This window comes from Cavia porcellus, unplaced genomic scaffold (genome assembly GCF_034190915.1).
Source record: "Cavia porcellus strain 051 isolate PalLab524CR breed Dunkin Hartley unplaced genomic scaffold, mCavPor4.1 scaffold_11, whole genome shotgun sequence".
Lineage (NCBI taxonomy): Eukaryota > Metazoa > Chordata > Mammalia > Rodentia > Caviidae > Cavia > Cavia porcellus.
In genome coordinates this window covers 32,381,950-32,399,905 of record NW_026947494.1, presented here as the reverse complement: position 1 = coordinate 32,399,905, position 17,956 = coordinate 32,381,950, and the positions used below count along the sequence as shown (strand labels likewise).

The window sequence follows — 17,956 nt, the reverse complement described above, 5'->3', positions numbered from 1 at the left end:
TAATCCTCATGCTTTCCCTATGTAAGTCTGACCAACTTCTTTCCGAACTTCCCTCGGAATATTATTGCTTTCCACCAGCTGTGTGACTCTCTGACTCCTGCAGGGACTTCCTGTCCCTGCCTCACCCTTAACACTGATGCTCAGCTTGAGCTTCATGTGAGCTACATGTAAATCATACCAGGCTTCTCTCCTCTTAATATTAATGCTTCTGTCCTTTCATATTAAATGCCTTACCCAGTTCAACAGCTATTATGATTGGCCATTGCCTACCACTGCAGTAAAGACATGGCTTCTGTTCCTTAAAATCCCAGGGCTTGTTACTATACTGAGCCTTTTCAAATCTATAAATTTTATGTCAAATGCTTTTCTTGATGGTGGCTGGCCCCTTGTCATCCTTTAGGACTTGACTCTCACAGTATTCTCCCTAATAATACTAGCTGAAGAAGCATCTCAGGTATGTTCTGTCCCATTGGAATCTTATCTTTTAAAAAGGATTTATAATTACTTTAAGTTACTTTATTGACTTGCTTACTATATAAGTTCCCCTCAACTCTCATCATCAACCCCCTTAACGTGCATTAGCATATAAGTTCCTTAGGGACAGTAGCTCAGTTTTGTTCACATGCTATGCGAGGCTAACATGGTGAATAAGCTAAAACCCCAAAGAGATACATAGAAGTCCAGAAGATAAAATAGGAAGGAAAGGGGCTGGAGATTTAGCTCAGCGGCATAAGCGCCTGCCTTGCAAGCAGGCAGTCATGAGTTCGATCCCTGCTACTGATAAAAAGCGAAAAAGACAAAAAAAAAAAAAATAGGAAGGAAAAGCATCCTAGAAAAACATGAATAACATGTATAAAGATTCTACAGCAAAAGGATTTGCAAAACTGAGCATGATGGTCCAACCCATAATCCCATGCACCTGAGAGGCTGAAGCAGGAGGACTGCAAATTTGAGGGTAGTCTGAGCAATTTAGCAAGTCTGTACCGAAGTAAAATTTTAAAAGCCTGGGTGTAGTTCGCTGGTAAGGTGCATGCCTAGCCTGTATGAGGCCCCGAGTTCAATTCCTAGCAGGGAGAAGCACAGAAAGTCCCTCAAGCCACCAGCCTGAATGAGATCATCCACAGAAAAGACACCCAGTGGGCAGGAGAGAAGGCACAGGGCCAACGCCCAGGGAGCTGCAAATGCTGGTGTGGGCAGTGGAGGATGAGCTGTGAGAAGAGGGGAGAAGCCGCAGCAACAGAGGAGAGAACAGAAGCACAAAAGGGGAGTCTCCACTAAAAACAGAATCTGGCTTGAGATACTAACTAAAAAAGCCGCTTCTGTATTCAAGAAAAGGGAGCACTGCAGTAGTATCCCTTCAGTGACTCCAGCATAGTTGGAAGCCTCTGGGTCTGATGTGTCTGGCCAACACAAAAGGCAATCTATAGTTTCTGGCAAGAGATCAAAGAGTTCATCAAGTCACTGTAATGCTAGAAACAGACAAACTGGTCAGGAGAGCTGAGTCTACAATTCTGATACCCTCACAACAGTGATAGCAGGCAGATTAAAACCACAGGGAAAGGAGCTATTTAATAAATAGAAATGGAACGATGAATGCTCATAAGAAAAATTCAGTCTAATGTTTCTACCTTATTTAACAGTCCTAGATGGAATAGGGATTGAATTGTCTTTTTAAAAAATTTACAATTTTAAGTAGAAAATTACAGAAGATACTTCTTTAAAAGATTTTGGTATAACTGTCTATATTAAAATTGAGAACTTTAGCTCATAAATAAACATGTACAAGAAATTGAAGCATTACAAACTGTCAGAAGATATTAGCAATGTACAAATCAATAACAACAAATCAGTGTCAAGAAAATAGAAATAATTCTTAACAATGCAAAAAGTATAAAAGTATAGAAAAGTACAAAAATAGCATTAATAAATAAAAGAGGAAACCAATGTGTTCAAAATAGAAGAAAAGAGATTTAACTTCAAAGATGGTACAGATCAAGACTATTGTGCAATATTTTACACCAATTCATTTGGTAAAAATTAATAGAGTGACAATAGCAACTTGAGAGAAAATGTGAATCCATAGAGTGGGAATGTATTTGGGATAACACTTGGGAAATAACCTGCAATAATGCTTTGGAAATAACAGGATATGATTTCACATGGTGAACATATCTACTCTATGTCTGCACCAATTCCATTTTTAGCTAAATATTCAAGAAAAAAAAACTGTTACATGTACACTGAACACATGTAAAAAAATGCTCAAAGCAAAATATCTGACACAAATTCATATCCATCGAAAGAAATACATGAATTCTAGGTGTGGTGGCACACATCTGTAATTCCAGCACTCAGGAGGCTGAGGCAGGAGGATCTCCACAAGTTCAAGCTCACCCTGAACTTTGCAAATCAAAAAAAAAAAAAAAAAAAAAAAAAAAGAAGAAGCGGAGGAGAAGGAGAAGGAAAAAAGAAATAAAGAAAAATAAAATAAAAACCCAATGAACTAAAAGAAAAAGATGGATGAGTACAATATTGAGTCTGGTGTGGTGGGGCATGCTTGCAATCCCTGCACTCGGGAGGCTAAGGCAAGAGGATTACTGTGAGTCTGAGGCCAGCCTGGGCTACAAAGTGAGTTCAAGGTCCGCCTGAACTGCATAGTGAAAGCCTGTCTCAAAAACACAAAAAGTTTGTATATTTATGAAATACTATACAGTAGTACAATGGACTGCAGGAGCACTCTGATATAAGCAAAGCCTAGCAATTCAAAAATACTGAAAAAAATTACTAGACTATTATAGACAGCCTGATGTTCTTCTGATACATTAAAAGTAAACAGAATAAAAACTTTTAAAAAATTATGTAAGAAACAAGAATGCACACATACACACTTATACACAATTTAAAGTAACAATCTTGACAGGAGGAGGGTGGGAAGGCTTCGAGACAGAACAGGAAACAAGTATATGTCAGAATCTGGTTTCAAAGTTGCTTAGCTCACTGATGCTTAAAATATTGAGACAAACACATAAGAGGGAATGTGGACACCCGAGAAGACTCATGGCATAGACTGTAAGCATCAAGTATAAATTTCACATGTAAAATATGCAAAAATCTCCAGTGCTGGAGACCACTACGAAGCAGCTCTGAGCAGGATTTAAATTTTACTAATTGGCTTTCCATGTTTATCTGTGCGTCCGTCCTAGGCCTCGGCCCCTTGCCTGCGATGGGAGCTAATTCATAGTAAGTGAACCTCTACGAATCACTGGTCCTGGCTGAGGCCTGTAGTGGCCTGTGAGGCCAGAGATACCTCAAAGGGCAAGATAAGGCCACAGCTGCGGACACTTGGCGCAAACATCAATTAAGTAGATAGACAATGCAGCTGCAGGAATTACTCCTACAGTCTCACTCCTACCACACATGTCACCATAAGACAGTTCTCCTAAATTGACATGATTTATTACTTGGAGAAGTCTCTGAACTGACTCCCAGGGTCCTGCCTATTGCCCATGCTTTCCTCAGTTTCCCTGATCTTTGTTAGGAGCTACTAAAATGCAGGTGGTCCAGAGAAGTCTTTGTCGTAGCCCTCAGAGTCTCAAACACAGCTAAGGGGTTTTGACCCTCCTGGAGCCCTAAAATCACACCACTTGTCTCATTTTATTTAAGCCTTCGCTGTAGGAGACTCGTTTAGGAGACTGGGGATCTAGGTCAGGACCCAATAATCCAGCACTGCACTTGGTTGCACAGTGTGTCAAGGGTATGTCAGTGGCCATAGTGAGCTGTCAACTCTAATCTTACCTCGATCAATTGGTTTAAAAGCAGAGTTGACACTTCTCTTCCTTAAGTAATTTTCAGCTGTGAGTGTGAAGTTGTATGTTGCTTCCAAATCTTGAGAAATTTCCCAAGTACACCACTTGTTGTGCTCACAATACTTCTCTTTCCCAGAAAACCTTAAAAAACAAAATGACCATTTCAGTGTTGACACTTTCGTCAAAGCACATGTATAATTATCTCTTCAGCACACTTGGTGTCTGATTCTCAAACTACATTCCATATGACATTGATCTAGTACCAACAAATAGGAGAAATGAAATTCATTTCAGTGAATTTGTTACATGTTATTAAAAGTGTTAACAATCAATTCATGATTCTCCCTCTGAGAATATCAACTAATTGATTATTCTTTAAAAAGCAGAAAAGTTAGGTAAGTTCTAATGAAAAGATGGGACTGTTTACACATAACGGATGTACCATTAACTATCTTTCTCACTTTCATGTACATACTTGAAAAATAAAATCTGAGGTAGGAAATATTACACACATGCCATTACCTAAAGATCTTCTGACTGTGGTACAAAGATTAGAAATATTTACGTAACTTTTCTCCAATAACTACATGTAGCTTTTATGTAGTCACAAGCATCATAAACAAGGAACAAGGAAAACTCTGTCAACAGTTTTACCAGATCTCACTTACGATTCAAATAAAATGTAGTTTTGTTGCTGTCGATCATAACTCAAGCTAGTATCCACCCCAGGATCCCAGGTACAGTTCAGAGTCTTTAGGTCTTGGGTTTCACAAGAAAAATTCTTGGGCTCCTCCAGCACTTCTGCCCATGGGAAGAAGAAAAACAAGCAGTGGTAAGGCCTATTAAGCCCCTTTATTGAGAGACAAGTCAGACAGAAAGCTCTGCTCGGGTCTGAAGCCACAGGGGCACGCTGACCAGGGAAGGGCTGCCTGCGGTTGAAGCCCCCCACACCCAGTCAACAGCATCAGACAGTCCTAGTTCAGGCATCTCAGCCTCCTGGCCCCCTGTCTTTCCTGATTCTCTTGTAACTTCTGGGATACCATGGGTCGATAGGAAGTCAGTGTTGGGTAAATGGCTGGCACTGTGTCCCTTTGACAAAGAGTATGTCCCCAGTGCCTGGTAGTACTTCCATTTTGTTTGCGGTGGCTTGCAGAAAGCCTAGGGAATGCCAGAAAGTCAGAATTTGTGAACTGGCCAAACTCAATAGCTGGGAGTCCAGTGATCCAGAGATAGTGAAGTACCTACCTTCAAGATGACAGTTATGGCTGCTCCCAGGGCCGCACTAAAGGGTACAGATGAATTAAGCATCCAGGAGCTGGCATTACCTTACTTCCTTTGGAAAGGAAGCAGGGAGAGCGCTGTCACAGACAGCTACTGTCTAGGGAAGTAGGAATTCCCCACCGTCTAAGTGAATTGCCCTATCATCTAGGGGAACAGGAACCTCAAGACAAAACCAGTAGGTCACCAGCAGGCACACAGAGATCTATAGGAAAATCAACATGCTCCCACTGCACTGATACAGCCCACAGAACCAGTGAAAGGCCACCACTCGGTAACTTTAATTACGTGCAGTGAGCACAATCAGGCCAGGCATCCCCCTGTGTACCAATGCCCACAGCCAGCATCATCACTCCATTGCACAGAGATGGAAACCAGCTCTGACCGGCCCAGAAACTTGGCCAAGAGGAAGGCCTCAGGGGGAGAAAGATGTGAACCCAACCAAGCCTTTCGGGCTGCCAGCCTCACTGCTTTCCTGTGGTCAGCTGACCTGCAGCCCCCATCCTCCCTGCATCGGCTTGAGATAAATTTATCATGGTGGAAGCAAAGCAAAATATTTTCTCAGTGTTCCAGCCCTTGATCTGAACATTCTCTCCTTAATGGCAGCTTTTTTCTAGTAATCAAATTGTCAGTAAGGGCAAGAAGACAACAGGAAATCCTTGAATATTGTTTCAGGACATCCCTGAAACAATCTTACCTAGAAGATATGGGAAACAGAAAAACAAATGCATGCACATTAAAGATTTTTATGTATTCCATTGGAAATAAGGGAGGTAGGGAGAACATTTGCACACTTACTTGACACAAAGAGAACAGTGCCATCCAGAAGATCATAGTTTACCCCACAATAGACATGTGTTCCTTCTTGTCTAATGAAGGGAACGTTAGTCAATTTGAATGTGAATATATTTGAATCAAGTTGTTCTCCATGAATCAGTTCCTCTTCCAAGTAACATGACATGCCATGTTTTCTCCCAGAATTGAAGCAAAATGTGACATTGGCACCTTCTTCCACCAGCTTATCTTTAGGGAACAGCAATGGCTTCTGTCCAGGAGTGTGGGCTTCAAGAAAACAAACAAGAAAACAAAAAGCTTGGTTAGAGTGTCACTCAGAATTCAAGGCAACTCCTTCCCTACTTCTCCCTTAGCAGATAACTAGCTTCACCTACCTTCTAGAGAAAGCAGCAGGTTAAATTTCTACACTAACCTATACCCTTTGGAGCATCTTTCCCAACATAGCTACTCTTGTCACAGGAATACCACTACTGTTGCTGATACTCCAGAGACAGCATGATTACTAGTGTCACTGTGGATGATTGTACTGTCTACTGTCCAGGCCCTGTGTTGAGAGGCTGTGTAAATTATCTCATGTCCATCTTTACTATGGCACCCTCCGCCTGTCTGCTCTGCTAATCAGTGGCAAAGCTATGTTTGGGTCTGCTAGGTCCACAAAGTTCCCAAGTCACAAACCCCTCATCATCTCTCCCCTATTCATGAATCACATATCTTCACACCTTTTAGAAATGCCAGTCACTCCAATCCCATCTCCTTTTGTTGTTGTTGCTCCTGCTGCAGGATTTGCTGGCATTTCAAACCCTATGGGATCTCCCTATTAAGGAAATTCGTCGTCTATCCTCCTATCCCCTTCCTGCCTCCTTCTCCAGCCTCACCTGCTAGTCAACCTCCCTGAAGAAGCTGCTTGTGGTTGGTGCTCGGTCTCTACACCTATTCAACCAACCCAGTCTGGCTGCCCAGCTATCTGGCCATCACTGAAAACTGTTGTCACTGACCTCACCAGAACTTATCCTCCTTTTCAAGTTCCCCAATGAAGCAGTTACACAATTTTAGATAAGAATCCATGGTTGCATTGTACTTTATATCTAAAGTGACTCCCAAGCCCTCAAGCATTTGGATGGTGACTGGGTTATGGGACGTTCAGAGCTGGCTTTCTGTTTGGAGGTGGGGTCCACTGGAAGAGGGGGTCACTGTGGGTGTGACCTGGAAGAGTGTGTCTCCCTTCCTGAATCCTCCCTTCACTTCTGTTTCCTGACTGCTACGGCATGGGCGCCTCTCCTCTGCTGACTCCTCCATTATGTGGCTTCTGCATGGAGCCTGCTCACCATCCAAGACTGAAACTCCTAAAATGTGAGCCAAGATAAACCTCTCCTTCCTGAAGTTGTGAGTGGTCGGTATTTTGTCCAAGTAACAAGGAAAGTGACTAAGACAGGTTATAAATTCCATTGATTCTTGTGTTACTTTTGGGGCTATAATTTTGAGCAAAATAGTCTATTTAACCAAAGCTGTTTATATTGTGGTTGTTTTTGTTTTACTCTTTCTTTTTAATCTCTAGTTTTTTGTCTCACATGTGTCCCTCTTTCAGCAGTAGGATGTAATCATTAAGAGGTTACCTCTGGGGTCAGGTTTTCTGGGCCAATCCTGGCTCCATTATTTAATAGCATGATCCCTGCATGGGTTTTAACCTCCCCAGGACTTGGTTTCCTTGTTGCTGCAGTAGAGATAAGAATAAAGCACATTTCTTAGGGGAGATGTGAGGATGAAATTAATGTCTAATGCTTAAAACAGTAGTGGGAACTCCATTCTATCCGTATTATTAATACAAGCACTAAACTACTCACATCAGTAAATCTGAGCGAATAAATTTACATATTTGCTTAGTAAAAAAATGATTCTATTGGCAGAATTTCAGATAAATTGGCAGGTGAGATAGAAATACACCATTGTTTTAGAATTGGGCTGATAGTTTAAAGCATGAGAAGCTACTGAAAAACTCACTTGAAATTATAATTATGACAAAATTAAATTATCAAATAATGGACATTTAAAATATATTTGTTAAGGATCTCATCACTCCAATGAATAACTGCTTTTATTTTTTATATTTTATTGTATTTCTTCTTTCTAGCCTTGGGACTGGTAAACTATGGCCTCTGGATCCATCTGTATTTGTAGTTTTATTGGACTACAGTCATTCTCATTAGTCTACATGTTGTTTATGGCTGTTTTCAAAGACAGAAGTGAGTAGCACAAACACAACAGAGACTGTTGGGACCTTTACAGAAAATGATTCCCCACCTCCACTTCAGATATATACAGTCTTTCTGTTGTTTTAGTGAAAACTTCTATGGTGTTGACAAAATGGATAATATTCTCAGCATGGAAACTTCTGCCCAGTGTTTGCTGGACACTCATGAGGCACTGAACTAAGGAGAAGTAACAATAGCACCAAAAGAAGTAAATGAAAATACTGTCCTTTCCTCCCCTGAGCTAATGTAGTATCTTTCCCCAAAAGGTTAAAACATTCAGATGTCTGGGGCCAGGGATTTAGCTCAGTGACATAAGTGCCTCCCTTACAAGCTTAAAGTCATGAGTTCAATCCTGGTACAAAACAACAACAACAACAAAACCACAAAAAAATTACAGATATCCTTAACTAAGTCTGAAGGGCTGCTGTGAAACCTGAGTGAGAACTTAAGTTGTGACTTTACTAAAGAATTTTACCAACAGTATAGGTGTCCCCAAGGGACCAGCAGAAACCAAAGGCCCCAGAAGAAGCATTTCCGAGATAGGAAGATCCACAGTCTGGGCCCCTTTCCCATGTCTTACCTTTATGGAGACACCTCTCCTACTCTTATGGTGCAGCTCCTCTCTGGAAAACTTGCCCACTGTCCCACTCGGCAGGAATTCCAATCTTAATAAACTCTTGTCCTTCCTATATCCCTTGACTGCTGGAAAATTCTCTTAATGGCCTCATCACTAGCCCTGCAAATACTGTCTGCCAAAACAGTTATATAAGGTTTATGGCCTACCGTGGTCACTTAGAATTATATAATAAACGTATCTTACATATTTGGAAAACGAATACAGAATTGTCCAAACTACATAATTACCTCAATAACTAAGCTCAAAGGGAAAACCTCAGACATCCATCTTCATGGGGCAAATTTTACAATCATGCTTTTCTAGCTCCAACATGAACAGCAGGAAAATACTGTCAGATATCTAGCTAGGATTGCTCAGAGGGAAATTCCACTGTGTGACCAACTGATCCCTGAGTAATAAGAACTAAACCTAATCACTCTAGTAACCACTTTATTTCTTACCATGAACTTCCTCCCAGGAACTCCAGTTGCTCTCAAAACTCAGCTCAGGGAACCTTGCATCGTTCACTATACTCTTTATTCTCACAAAGTGTGTTGCACATTCCAAAGGGAGCTCGGATTCCCAAGACCAGTGCAGAACTTGGTTCCTCTTCACAATGGTGCTGTAATTACCCTAAAAGTAAAGGAAATGTGTGGAAACATGCAGCCCTCCTCTTCTGGGGGTTGGCTCAACCTGAATTACCTCAAATCACAATCTTAAACTGTTGCAATCCATACAAGTGAAGTTCATTCTAACCAATCAATCCCCCTTGCTCAGCTATCTCAGCAGTTGGGCAGCTATGGCCTCCTCCTGCTTCTTGAAAACTCAAGTGTCAATTCTCTTCCTTGAAGTCCAGGAGCCCCATGTAACAAATGGAAAATAAACAGAAGCCACTCAAATCTTGGGAGGAATGATCAGAGACAAAGTGTTCACAGTTACAGTCACAGAGAATCTGCTCAGAAAATCCCTGAAAACTAGAGATGTCACTGAATCACCCTGTTAAAAATAACAAAGGTTGATAGGTATTTTAGCATATTAATATTTGATATGACCAGGTTGGCCACATGTCCTGAGAACAGGCCATTCTTGGTGGCACTGTGGAATTTTCAGTCTCCAGAACTCAGCAGAAGGGTCTCCATGTCTCCTGTGGTTTTTGTCTTCTCAGACATGGAGGCCACATAGACCATGCCCATCTTTGGCAGCTTGTCCAGGGTGAACTGAAATTTGGTCTTTTAATATTTTACCCATTGGTCATCATCTTTGTTAGACACTGGTATTTCCATTCTCTGAGGCAATAGGCTTTCACAGTTCCATTACATTTTACCTTGTTACTCAAGGCCCTAGAGGGCCTTGAATTTGGCTCCCACGAATCTCTCCCTTTCAGGAATCTTTTTTCTGGATCTACAGGTCCACTTTGACACATTCAGAATTTGCCTCATATTTTTACTCCTGGCCTAGTTCCCCAACACCCTCTGAATTTGTTTCATCCTTGAATCCCAGACCATACCCCAATTCCTTCATGAAGCTACTTATTTATTCTGTGGTGCTGGGCATGGTACCCATGGCCTCATGCAAGTTAAGCATGTGTTTTGCCACTGAGCTACTTCCTCAGCCCTCATCAACCCATGATGGGCAAATACACACAGAGAGGTATTGTAAACAAGAGATGCGTGTGCAGACTGGCCAGGTCCCAGATTTTGTTCTTTCCCCTGAATGTCTCCCATCTGCAGCTCTCTTGAAGCCCTCCTGTGTTTAGTTGTTGGTATTCATCTGATTCTAGAGCTGGGAGTGTGTGTCCCTCCTCTTTACGTCTCCCAGGCATCCAGTCACTCATTGTTCTCTGTGTAACTCCTCCAGGACTCCTGCTTTCTGTAGGAGTTTCCACAAGGCCCTGCAGCTAGGAGGTGGAGACTACAAACACTTAAACTTCTCAGGGGAAACCAAGTCTGAGTCTGCAGCCATGTAGCTGAGGATAAATGATAAGTTCTTAGTGAACAGGGGAAATGTATGGAAACATGCATAATGCACACGTCACAATGTAGAGGTGGCAATTTAAGGCTTACCCCCACTCAGTCCTGAATCCTTGTGAGATCCCCTTTCTTTTTTCATATATTTTGTTATTATTGTTTGTAGTAGTACTAGTGATCGAACACAAGGCATTTTTTTCTATCATTCCTAGCTTCATTTTGTTTTGAGTTAAAATTTCACTGTCACTAAGCTGTTGCTGAGGATGGACTCAAACTTGTGATCCTCCTACCTCAGCCTCCTGTAGTAAGGAGTTATTGCCATGTATCACTATGCCTGGCTTAAAGTCTTAAATTTATACTGTGTCTGTGGCAAAAGGAACAGTGGCCTAGGATGAAAGCACCCTAGTCCACCGTGGTGCTACCGAAATGTGCATGTCTTTTTCACCCTACGCAGAATTGTGATGTTTTCAAGTGCTCGTATTTTATTTTAATTTACTGCATAGCTTTTTTCCTTAGGTCAAAAGACATATTTCTATGTAAAAGCAAATAACAAACACAAAAAAGAAAATAAAAAAAAACATGAACTATAAATGCTAACACACCCAGACTGGATCCACACCACACAATACTGCATCGCCCTCAACTGCAGCCCGTCTTGTCTCTCTCCCATCCCCGCCAGGCCCAACCCCACAGCCAGCTTCCCAGAAGCCACTTCTGCTGCTCCAGGTCTCCTGACCACTAACTGTCTGCTGTGTACCTGAATAGGCTTTCACAGGCTTCAAACCAGGTTGTGCCACTTCCCTGATTCTTGCTGCTCTTGAGATAAAAATAACAAAACATGAGTGTGTTCCCCATGGTCTATGTGGTCTGCTCCCATCCGTCTGCTCAAGCTTCTCCCCATTCTCAAATACCACATAAAACACTGTCCTCCAGGCCTGGCAGCTCACCAGCCACTCTCACAAGGACCGAGATCGCACCTGTCAAGTTTCCCACACACCTCTGTTCCACCTTCTCTGTTAAGTTGCTTCTAGTCCTCTTTTCTATTTGGATTCGAACAACCCATCATTCAAATTGTGGGCAAAGGCAGGGCCTTCGCCCCAGCAAACACCTGGCCAGTGACCTGCACACACATCCTCATTTAGAATACGGCTACTTGTGCATTTGCCCCTCAGCAGTATCAGCGTGCCTTGCACAATGCCAGTCCTGGACCCTAGTCCAAGATTAGTCACTTCATTGATAGCAGAGGACTGTATTTCTCCTAGCTGCTCTTTGTGAATGAATTGTGTCTAAGTTTGTCTTGTGTCTTGTGGTCTCTAAAGCCTTGTAAATGAAAGAAATAAAAGTTTCTTTGAATATATCAATTCAATAAGGCTTTTTTAAAAAATGCGATGAATTGCCTTTGGGCTGTTTTCATTCAATGAAGTCAGTTTAATTTGGCCCTTACAGACATTAGTAAGTAAAATAAAACTTTCATGCATATTAAGGCAGAAGTCTAACTGGGGTCACTGATTCACTGTTGAGATGTGTGATTCACACTCCCGGCCTCCTTCCAAACCGAGTTGTTGGTTTGCCTTCCCTGCCATTGACAAAACGCTCAAGTAAATGGCTGGGACAAGCAGAGACAGTGGAGCTCTGTGTGGCCAGCACTGTCCATAAATTGCCCTTGGTCCAGCTGCAAGGACCTACATCAAGATGCCTTTCCTCTGGTTTATTTCAGAACACAGTGATCTGAGATAGGGATCTTGAAACTGCCCTCAATATGAGAGTGTTCTATCAGTCCTGCCCCGGGACTCCTCATCAACATAAGACTAGTCTCCTCAAAGTCAGACTTCGAGGGTCAGGCCAGGGTCTCTCATGGCAACAGCCATTCTGTAGACACATGGGCACTAATGGCCTGGGGAGGCTGCACTAGTCATCTTGCACTTTTGATCACATGGGAGTGAAGAACGCCATTGTCCTGTGGCTATCACCTTAAGCCGCACAGCTGCACTCTGTGCTGTGAATTTTCTCCTCTGTTGCAGGCAAAAAAACTCTTGAGGACATTGATCCCTGGTAAGTTACTGAAGTAGCTTCCACAATTGCTTTTCTTTGCAAAGAAACTAACACCTGCATCTGATATGAAACAGATATGAACAACTGCTTTTAGAAAAATAATGAATGGGATCCACTTAGCCAATGAAAAATATGACTCTCTCTTATAAAAGAGATATGAACTGCCTTTTTGAATAGTGCCAATTACTCTACGGTTAAAGTTGGTTTTTCTAATGGTGATAAGTGCCAGTTTTGCAGAATTCTTTCAACAGATCCTCCCCAACCCCATTTTTTTTCTTGGCCTATTCTTAGCCTGAGTAAGATCTTTGCTCAGTGTTTTTGTGGGCCCAAATTACTCACCAGATCATCCACCAAAAACAGAAAAGTCAGCCTTCTTAACATGAGCCTGCAAGAAGGGAAGACGTGCTGATGGTGGGAAGTGGGCAGTGACACATGACACTGCTATTTTACAGTCAGCACACTGAATAGCTTGCATGGTGGGAAACTGCTCCATGAGCAGGTGGATTATAGACCTCATGTGAATCCTAAGTGGCCGGAGTCAGTAGTTTATTTCCCACTTTATTCAGGTTTGAAATGCAAACACAGAGTAGCAACTGAAGATTTAGCATTAGTGACCTTTAGGTTTTACTAGAAAGGTTAACATGCTAGATCCTTGTGTTGAGGGCCTCCATCTGTGCCTGGGAGAAGGTGGATCTGGGTGGTAATAACAGAGGTCCCAGCAGTCCTGTGTTCCCTTATCTGTAGGATTCTCAGGTCCCTTCAGTAAGAAATACTCCACTGTCCTTCATCATCCTGTGACAATGACTCACCCTTATTAAGATTCTCTAGACCTGCAATTGTGGTGTATAAAAACCAATGTGTCCCAGGGCATTAGATGGGAAGTATCACAATAGACACCACTGAAAGTTCTTGCCCTAGAATAGATTACTGTACAATTATGGCGGTGGTCTAACGTGGTGGAAGGCCAAAGCAGGAACGCCTACCACTTCCTGCTCCTTCTTCAGCCCTAACTGCACCTCCCCTTTCCTATTCGCACACACAAAGAATTCCAGTCGGTTCCTCACACATCATCAAGATCCACCCCATGAGCCACTTCTAATCAGAGGTATATAACTCTCTGCCTCTGTGTATCCGGTTGAAGGAGACAGCCCAGCCGCCATGGGTTGTGTGCTCTTTTCCACATCCTCAACTCAATAAGCCTATTCTTTTTGATTTGTACTTTTTGCTTCTCTATTGCACCAGAATACTCTAACAACTACCATTATTTGAAGGAAGATGAGTGAAAATCTACTCCAAATTACTCAAACTGAAAAAGGCTGATATTAAATATTTTCTTAATTTTCCACCTGTGTAGAAACGAAGGACCCCAAGTTACTTTCCAACAGAGTCATGGAGAGCCTTTGCTGGCTAGAAAATAAAGGACTGGGACTTACACTGCTCAGCCTTTTGGCACAATGGAAACAATGAAACTCACAGGAAGCCTTGCTGACAAGAAAAACTTTGTGAAATTATTATATCATATTTAGAAAAACCTACTAGGGACAGAGAGGAAATCAGGAAGAGGAATGAGATGGCTGATCTCCATGGAGCTCAGGAATCCAGTGCTCATAAACCTTTTTAGGGAATGCAGCAGAAGTAGGAAAATAATCTGTTTTCTTACACGTCCCATAATACCAAAGTGGCCATATTACTTTGCCTGAGATAATCTCCAAAGTTAAAAAAAATAACAACCAGAAACACAAAATTTTTTAGGAAGAGTGTTTTAAGCTGCTAATGCGTTTGCATAATTGAATTTTTTGGATGTTACAAAACATGTCATAGCATCAGAAAATGTTTTTTAAAATACTGAGCCAAGAAAAATAAATAAATTCTTACCATCCAGATGACTTTGGAAGTTTCAGTTCTACTGATCTCTATTGGAAATACCATCTGTAATTCCTGGTAAGGAAGCTTGTGGACAGTCCACTGTAAATCCAAACGCTGAAGCGAAGAACTGAAGGAAACACTAAGTGATTCAGGAGTCAATGGCAAATGCTCAGCCAAGACTGAAAGACCAAAAAAGAGGTGTGAAAAAACAATTAACAGGATCCTGTGAATCGTCACAGAGAATTAAACTGTTCAATGTCATCACTATTTAACTTTGGAAAATCTTGCTCATATGCGCATCCTAGAAACAGACAACTTGCAAAGCTGGAAAGGAATTTAGGAATCATTTTGTGGAGGAAGAAATTAATAACTTGATGAAATAATTTTCTTAATACACAGAAAGTTAATAAACTGGTAAGCAGTTAAACAACATAATAGTTTTTAGTGGAAAATCTAATTAGTTAAAAATTCACAAGGCTAAAAAGGCTATTTTGCTATAAACATCATATCCTAGAAATTAAGAAAAATGAAAATCTCACCCACTTGTTTGTGGTACCAGATCTAAATCCAGGGCCTTGTGTGTGTGAGGCAAGCACTCTAATACTGAGCTGCAATTCTAGCCTTTCAAAACAATTTTTTTGTTGTCACTTTGAGACAAGATCTAACTAAATTACCCAAACTTTGCTCAAAAGTGCAATCTCTTGCCTCAGCTTTTAGGCAGCTGGGATAACAAAAGTATGCTCCCACACCTGACAACATTTTCTGTTTTGACAGGCAATACTGCATAATTTTGAAAAAAGCTTTGTAGGGGGAGGCATACCTTTTCTCTAGACATAATCACTTGTCTTTCAATGTTTTGAACTTGAAGTACTTCTACCAAGAATTTACTGAAATCTGAGTGGAATCCGCAATAAGAAAAATACTTACGACAAAGTCCCTGGGTCAAAGAAGGAACCTAGTTGAATATGCACATCAAATTCATATGAAAAAACTGGAGATTGCAAGTTTAGAGTAGTTAGTGTGGGATGGAGTGTAGAAAATAGAAATTCAAATATGAGACAGGAGGACTGCTGTGAGTTCAAGGTCAGCCCGGGCCAGACAGTGAGTTCAAGACTAGCCTGGACTACATAGTGAGAACTTTGTCTCAAAAAACCGAAAGAAAAAGATAAAAAATGAAGAAAGGAAGGAAGAGAGGGAGAGAGAGATCGAGAAAGAGAGAAGAAAGAGAAGAAAGGGAGGGAGAAAGGAAAGAAGAAGGAAGGAGGGAGGGAAGGAAGGAAGGGAGAAAGAAAGAAAGAGAGAAAGAAAGAAAGAGAGAAAGAGAGAAAGAGTAGATTTACGTTCTCTAACCTTGGGAAACTGCTTTCAGGTCTTCCTCCCTTCCTTTCTCCCTTCCTACCTTCCTACCTCCTGAGGCGCAGTCTTGCTATGTTATCTAGGCTGTTCTTAAGCTTTGGGCTCAAATGACCCTCCTGTGTCGTCCTCCTGAATCCTGGCTACAAGAGTATCTCACTGCACTGCACTGGCTGACTATTCCTAAGCTATCAATGGCATCACTGTCAGTGACCATACACAGAGGCATAAGCCACCAGAGAGAAGATGGGGGCTTAGTAAGCCACTGCTGATTTTTAGAGATTAAAAAAAAAAATCATGTCTTTCCACTCCAGAGGAAGAAACCCCATAAAGGAATGTGAAAGGAATTGTGTATTACTGATTCAACAATTTCAAATTGTTGGACTGAGAGTATCTAAAGTAAACTGAAAGTGGTACAAAGGTTTTGAAAAGATAAACAGTGCCTTGATAAAATCAGGTGGTGTCTGATGATTCAGAACACAACAAACATCATCTACTGAGCACTCATTTTTTTAACTTACTGTAAGTTTTCTCTAGTAATTTGAGATCTAATACAAAATTTGTGAGAGAGTATCTCTTTTTGACACCAAAAATGAAAGCAATCGCCAATACTGAAAAAATCCTCATTGCCAGTAGACATAAACTGCTTTTTTTCATAGGGAAATAAAAGCAACAAGAACAATACCGAGCATGCATTATTCAGCAGGCACAACAGTAGCTGCTTCACATGTGCTGCCTCAAATAACACTCACTATAAAAGTATACAACAGTCATTTTTTATAGGTAAGGAAATTGAAGCTCTGTGAGATTAAATAGCTGTACACAAAGATCGACACTAGGAGATACAAATAGTGGCCTCCCTACTATCAAAATCTGTGCTACCATTATTGCACTGTCCCCCAAATGTTAAGACAGGAGCAAATAGCCAATAAAATATCTCATGGGATTCAATGTCTGAGACAAATGTTTCATGGCTTCAACAGTGTCCTGCCAAGCTTAGGATACAGATATGTGGACAGAGCCATGTAAGTGGAGGATACAAGATAAGCAAGCAGTTCCTCGTGTTTTTGGTCTACATGGTAAATGGCTTCAGATTTGATAAGGTGTTACCCTCACAATGTGGAAGAAAGCTTCAGACAGCTCATCTATGGAAGAGTTCAATGAAAGCAGTCATCAAAGGAAAGCATTAGCCTTCTAGAGTTACCTGCACAGAACGTTACCCACCCCACCATGCCACTGTGTCGATGCCATGCTGGGGGAGGGTGAAAGTGCTAAGTGTGAAATCCAGAACCTTGGATTTGACACTGAATCCTTAAATATGTTCACTAGAACATGAGCAACAGAAGATAAGTTGAACTTCACTAAGATTAACTTCTGTGTATCAAAAGAGTAGTTTCGAGAAAGTAAAAGATAACCTATGGAATGGGAGAAACCTTTGCAAACCATATATTTGATAAGATTTTGGCACCTAGACTATAAACGACACTTACAAATCAGCAACAGGAAAACAACGGATCCAACTTAAAAGTGGGCATAGGACTTGAATGGACATTTCTCCAGATGTGATACAGAAGGGGTCCATCAGCACATGAAAAGATGTTCTCTCTCTCTCTCTCTCTCTCTCTCTCTCTCTCTCTCTGTCTCTCCCTCTCTCTGTCTCTGTCTCTCTCTTTCTCTGTCCCTTCCTCTGTCTGTCTCTATCTGTTTTACACACACACACACACACACACACACACACACACACACACAGCGCCACCATGATATCATCAGCCAGGAGAAGGACCCAACAGGGCAACCTGATTCTGGTCTTTTAGCTCCAAATCTATGTGCTAAACAGGCCTCTTTTCTAAAAAATGTACCCACCTTTAGCAACACAGAATAAATTAATACAAAGAGAGTTTTAAAACATACTGAACCATACAACCCATTTATGTCATTTTAGATATGTAAGTTAGTTGTCAAAATCTATAAAAA

General features: G+C 41.3%; 1 protein-coding gene across 4 annotated transcripts in view; it reads right to left on the bottom strand.

Annotated features, from left to right (window-relative positions):
• Positions 1-17,956, bottom strand: part of Osmr (oncostatin M receptor) — a 65,105-nt gene that overhangs the window by 30,119 nt on the left and 17,030 nt on the right. For all 4 annotated transcript variants that reach the window (XM_013152868.2, XM_063258103.1, XM_013152866.3 and 1 more), the window contains 5 exons: positions 14,639-14,808; positions 9,206-9,377; positions 5,883-6,146; positions 4,475-4,607; positions 3,796-3,947 (listed from right to left, as the gene is read on the bottom strand). In XM_013152868.2, coding sequence (XP_013008322.1) covers positions 3,796-3,947; positions 4,475-4,607; positions 5,883-6,146; positions 9,206-9,377; positions 14,639-14,808 — 891 coding nt within the window. The remainder of the gene's footprint in view (positions 1-3,795; positions 3,948-4,474; positions 4,608-5,882; positions 6,147-9,205; positions 9,378-14,638; positions 14,809-17,956) is intronic.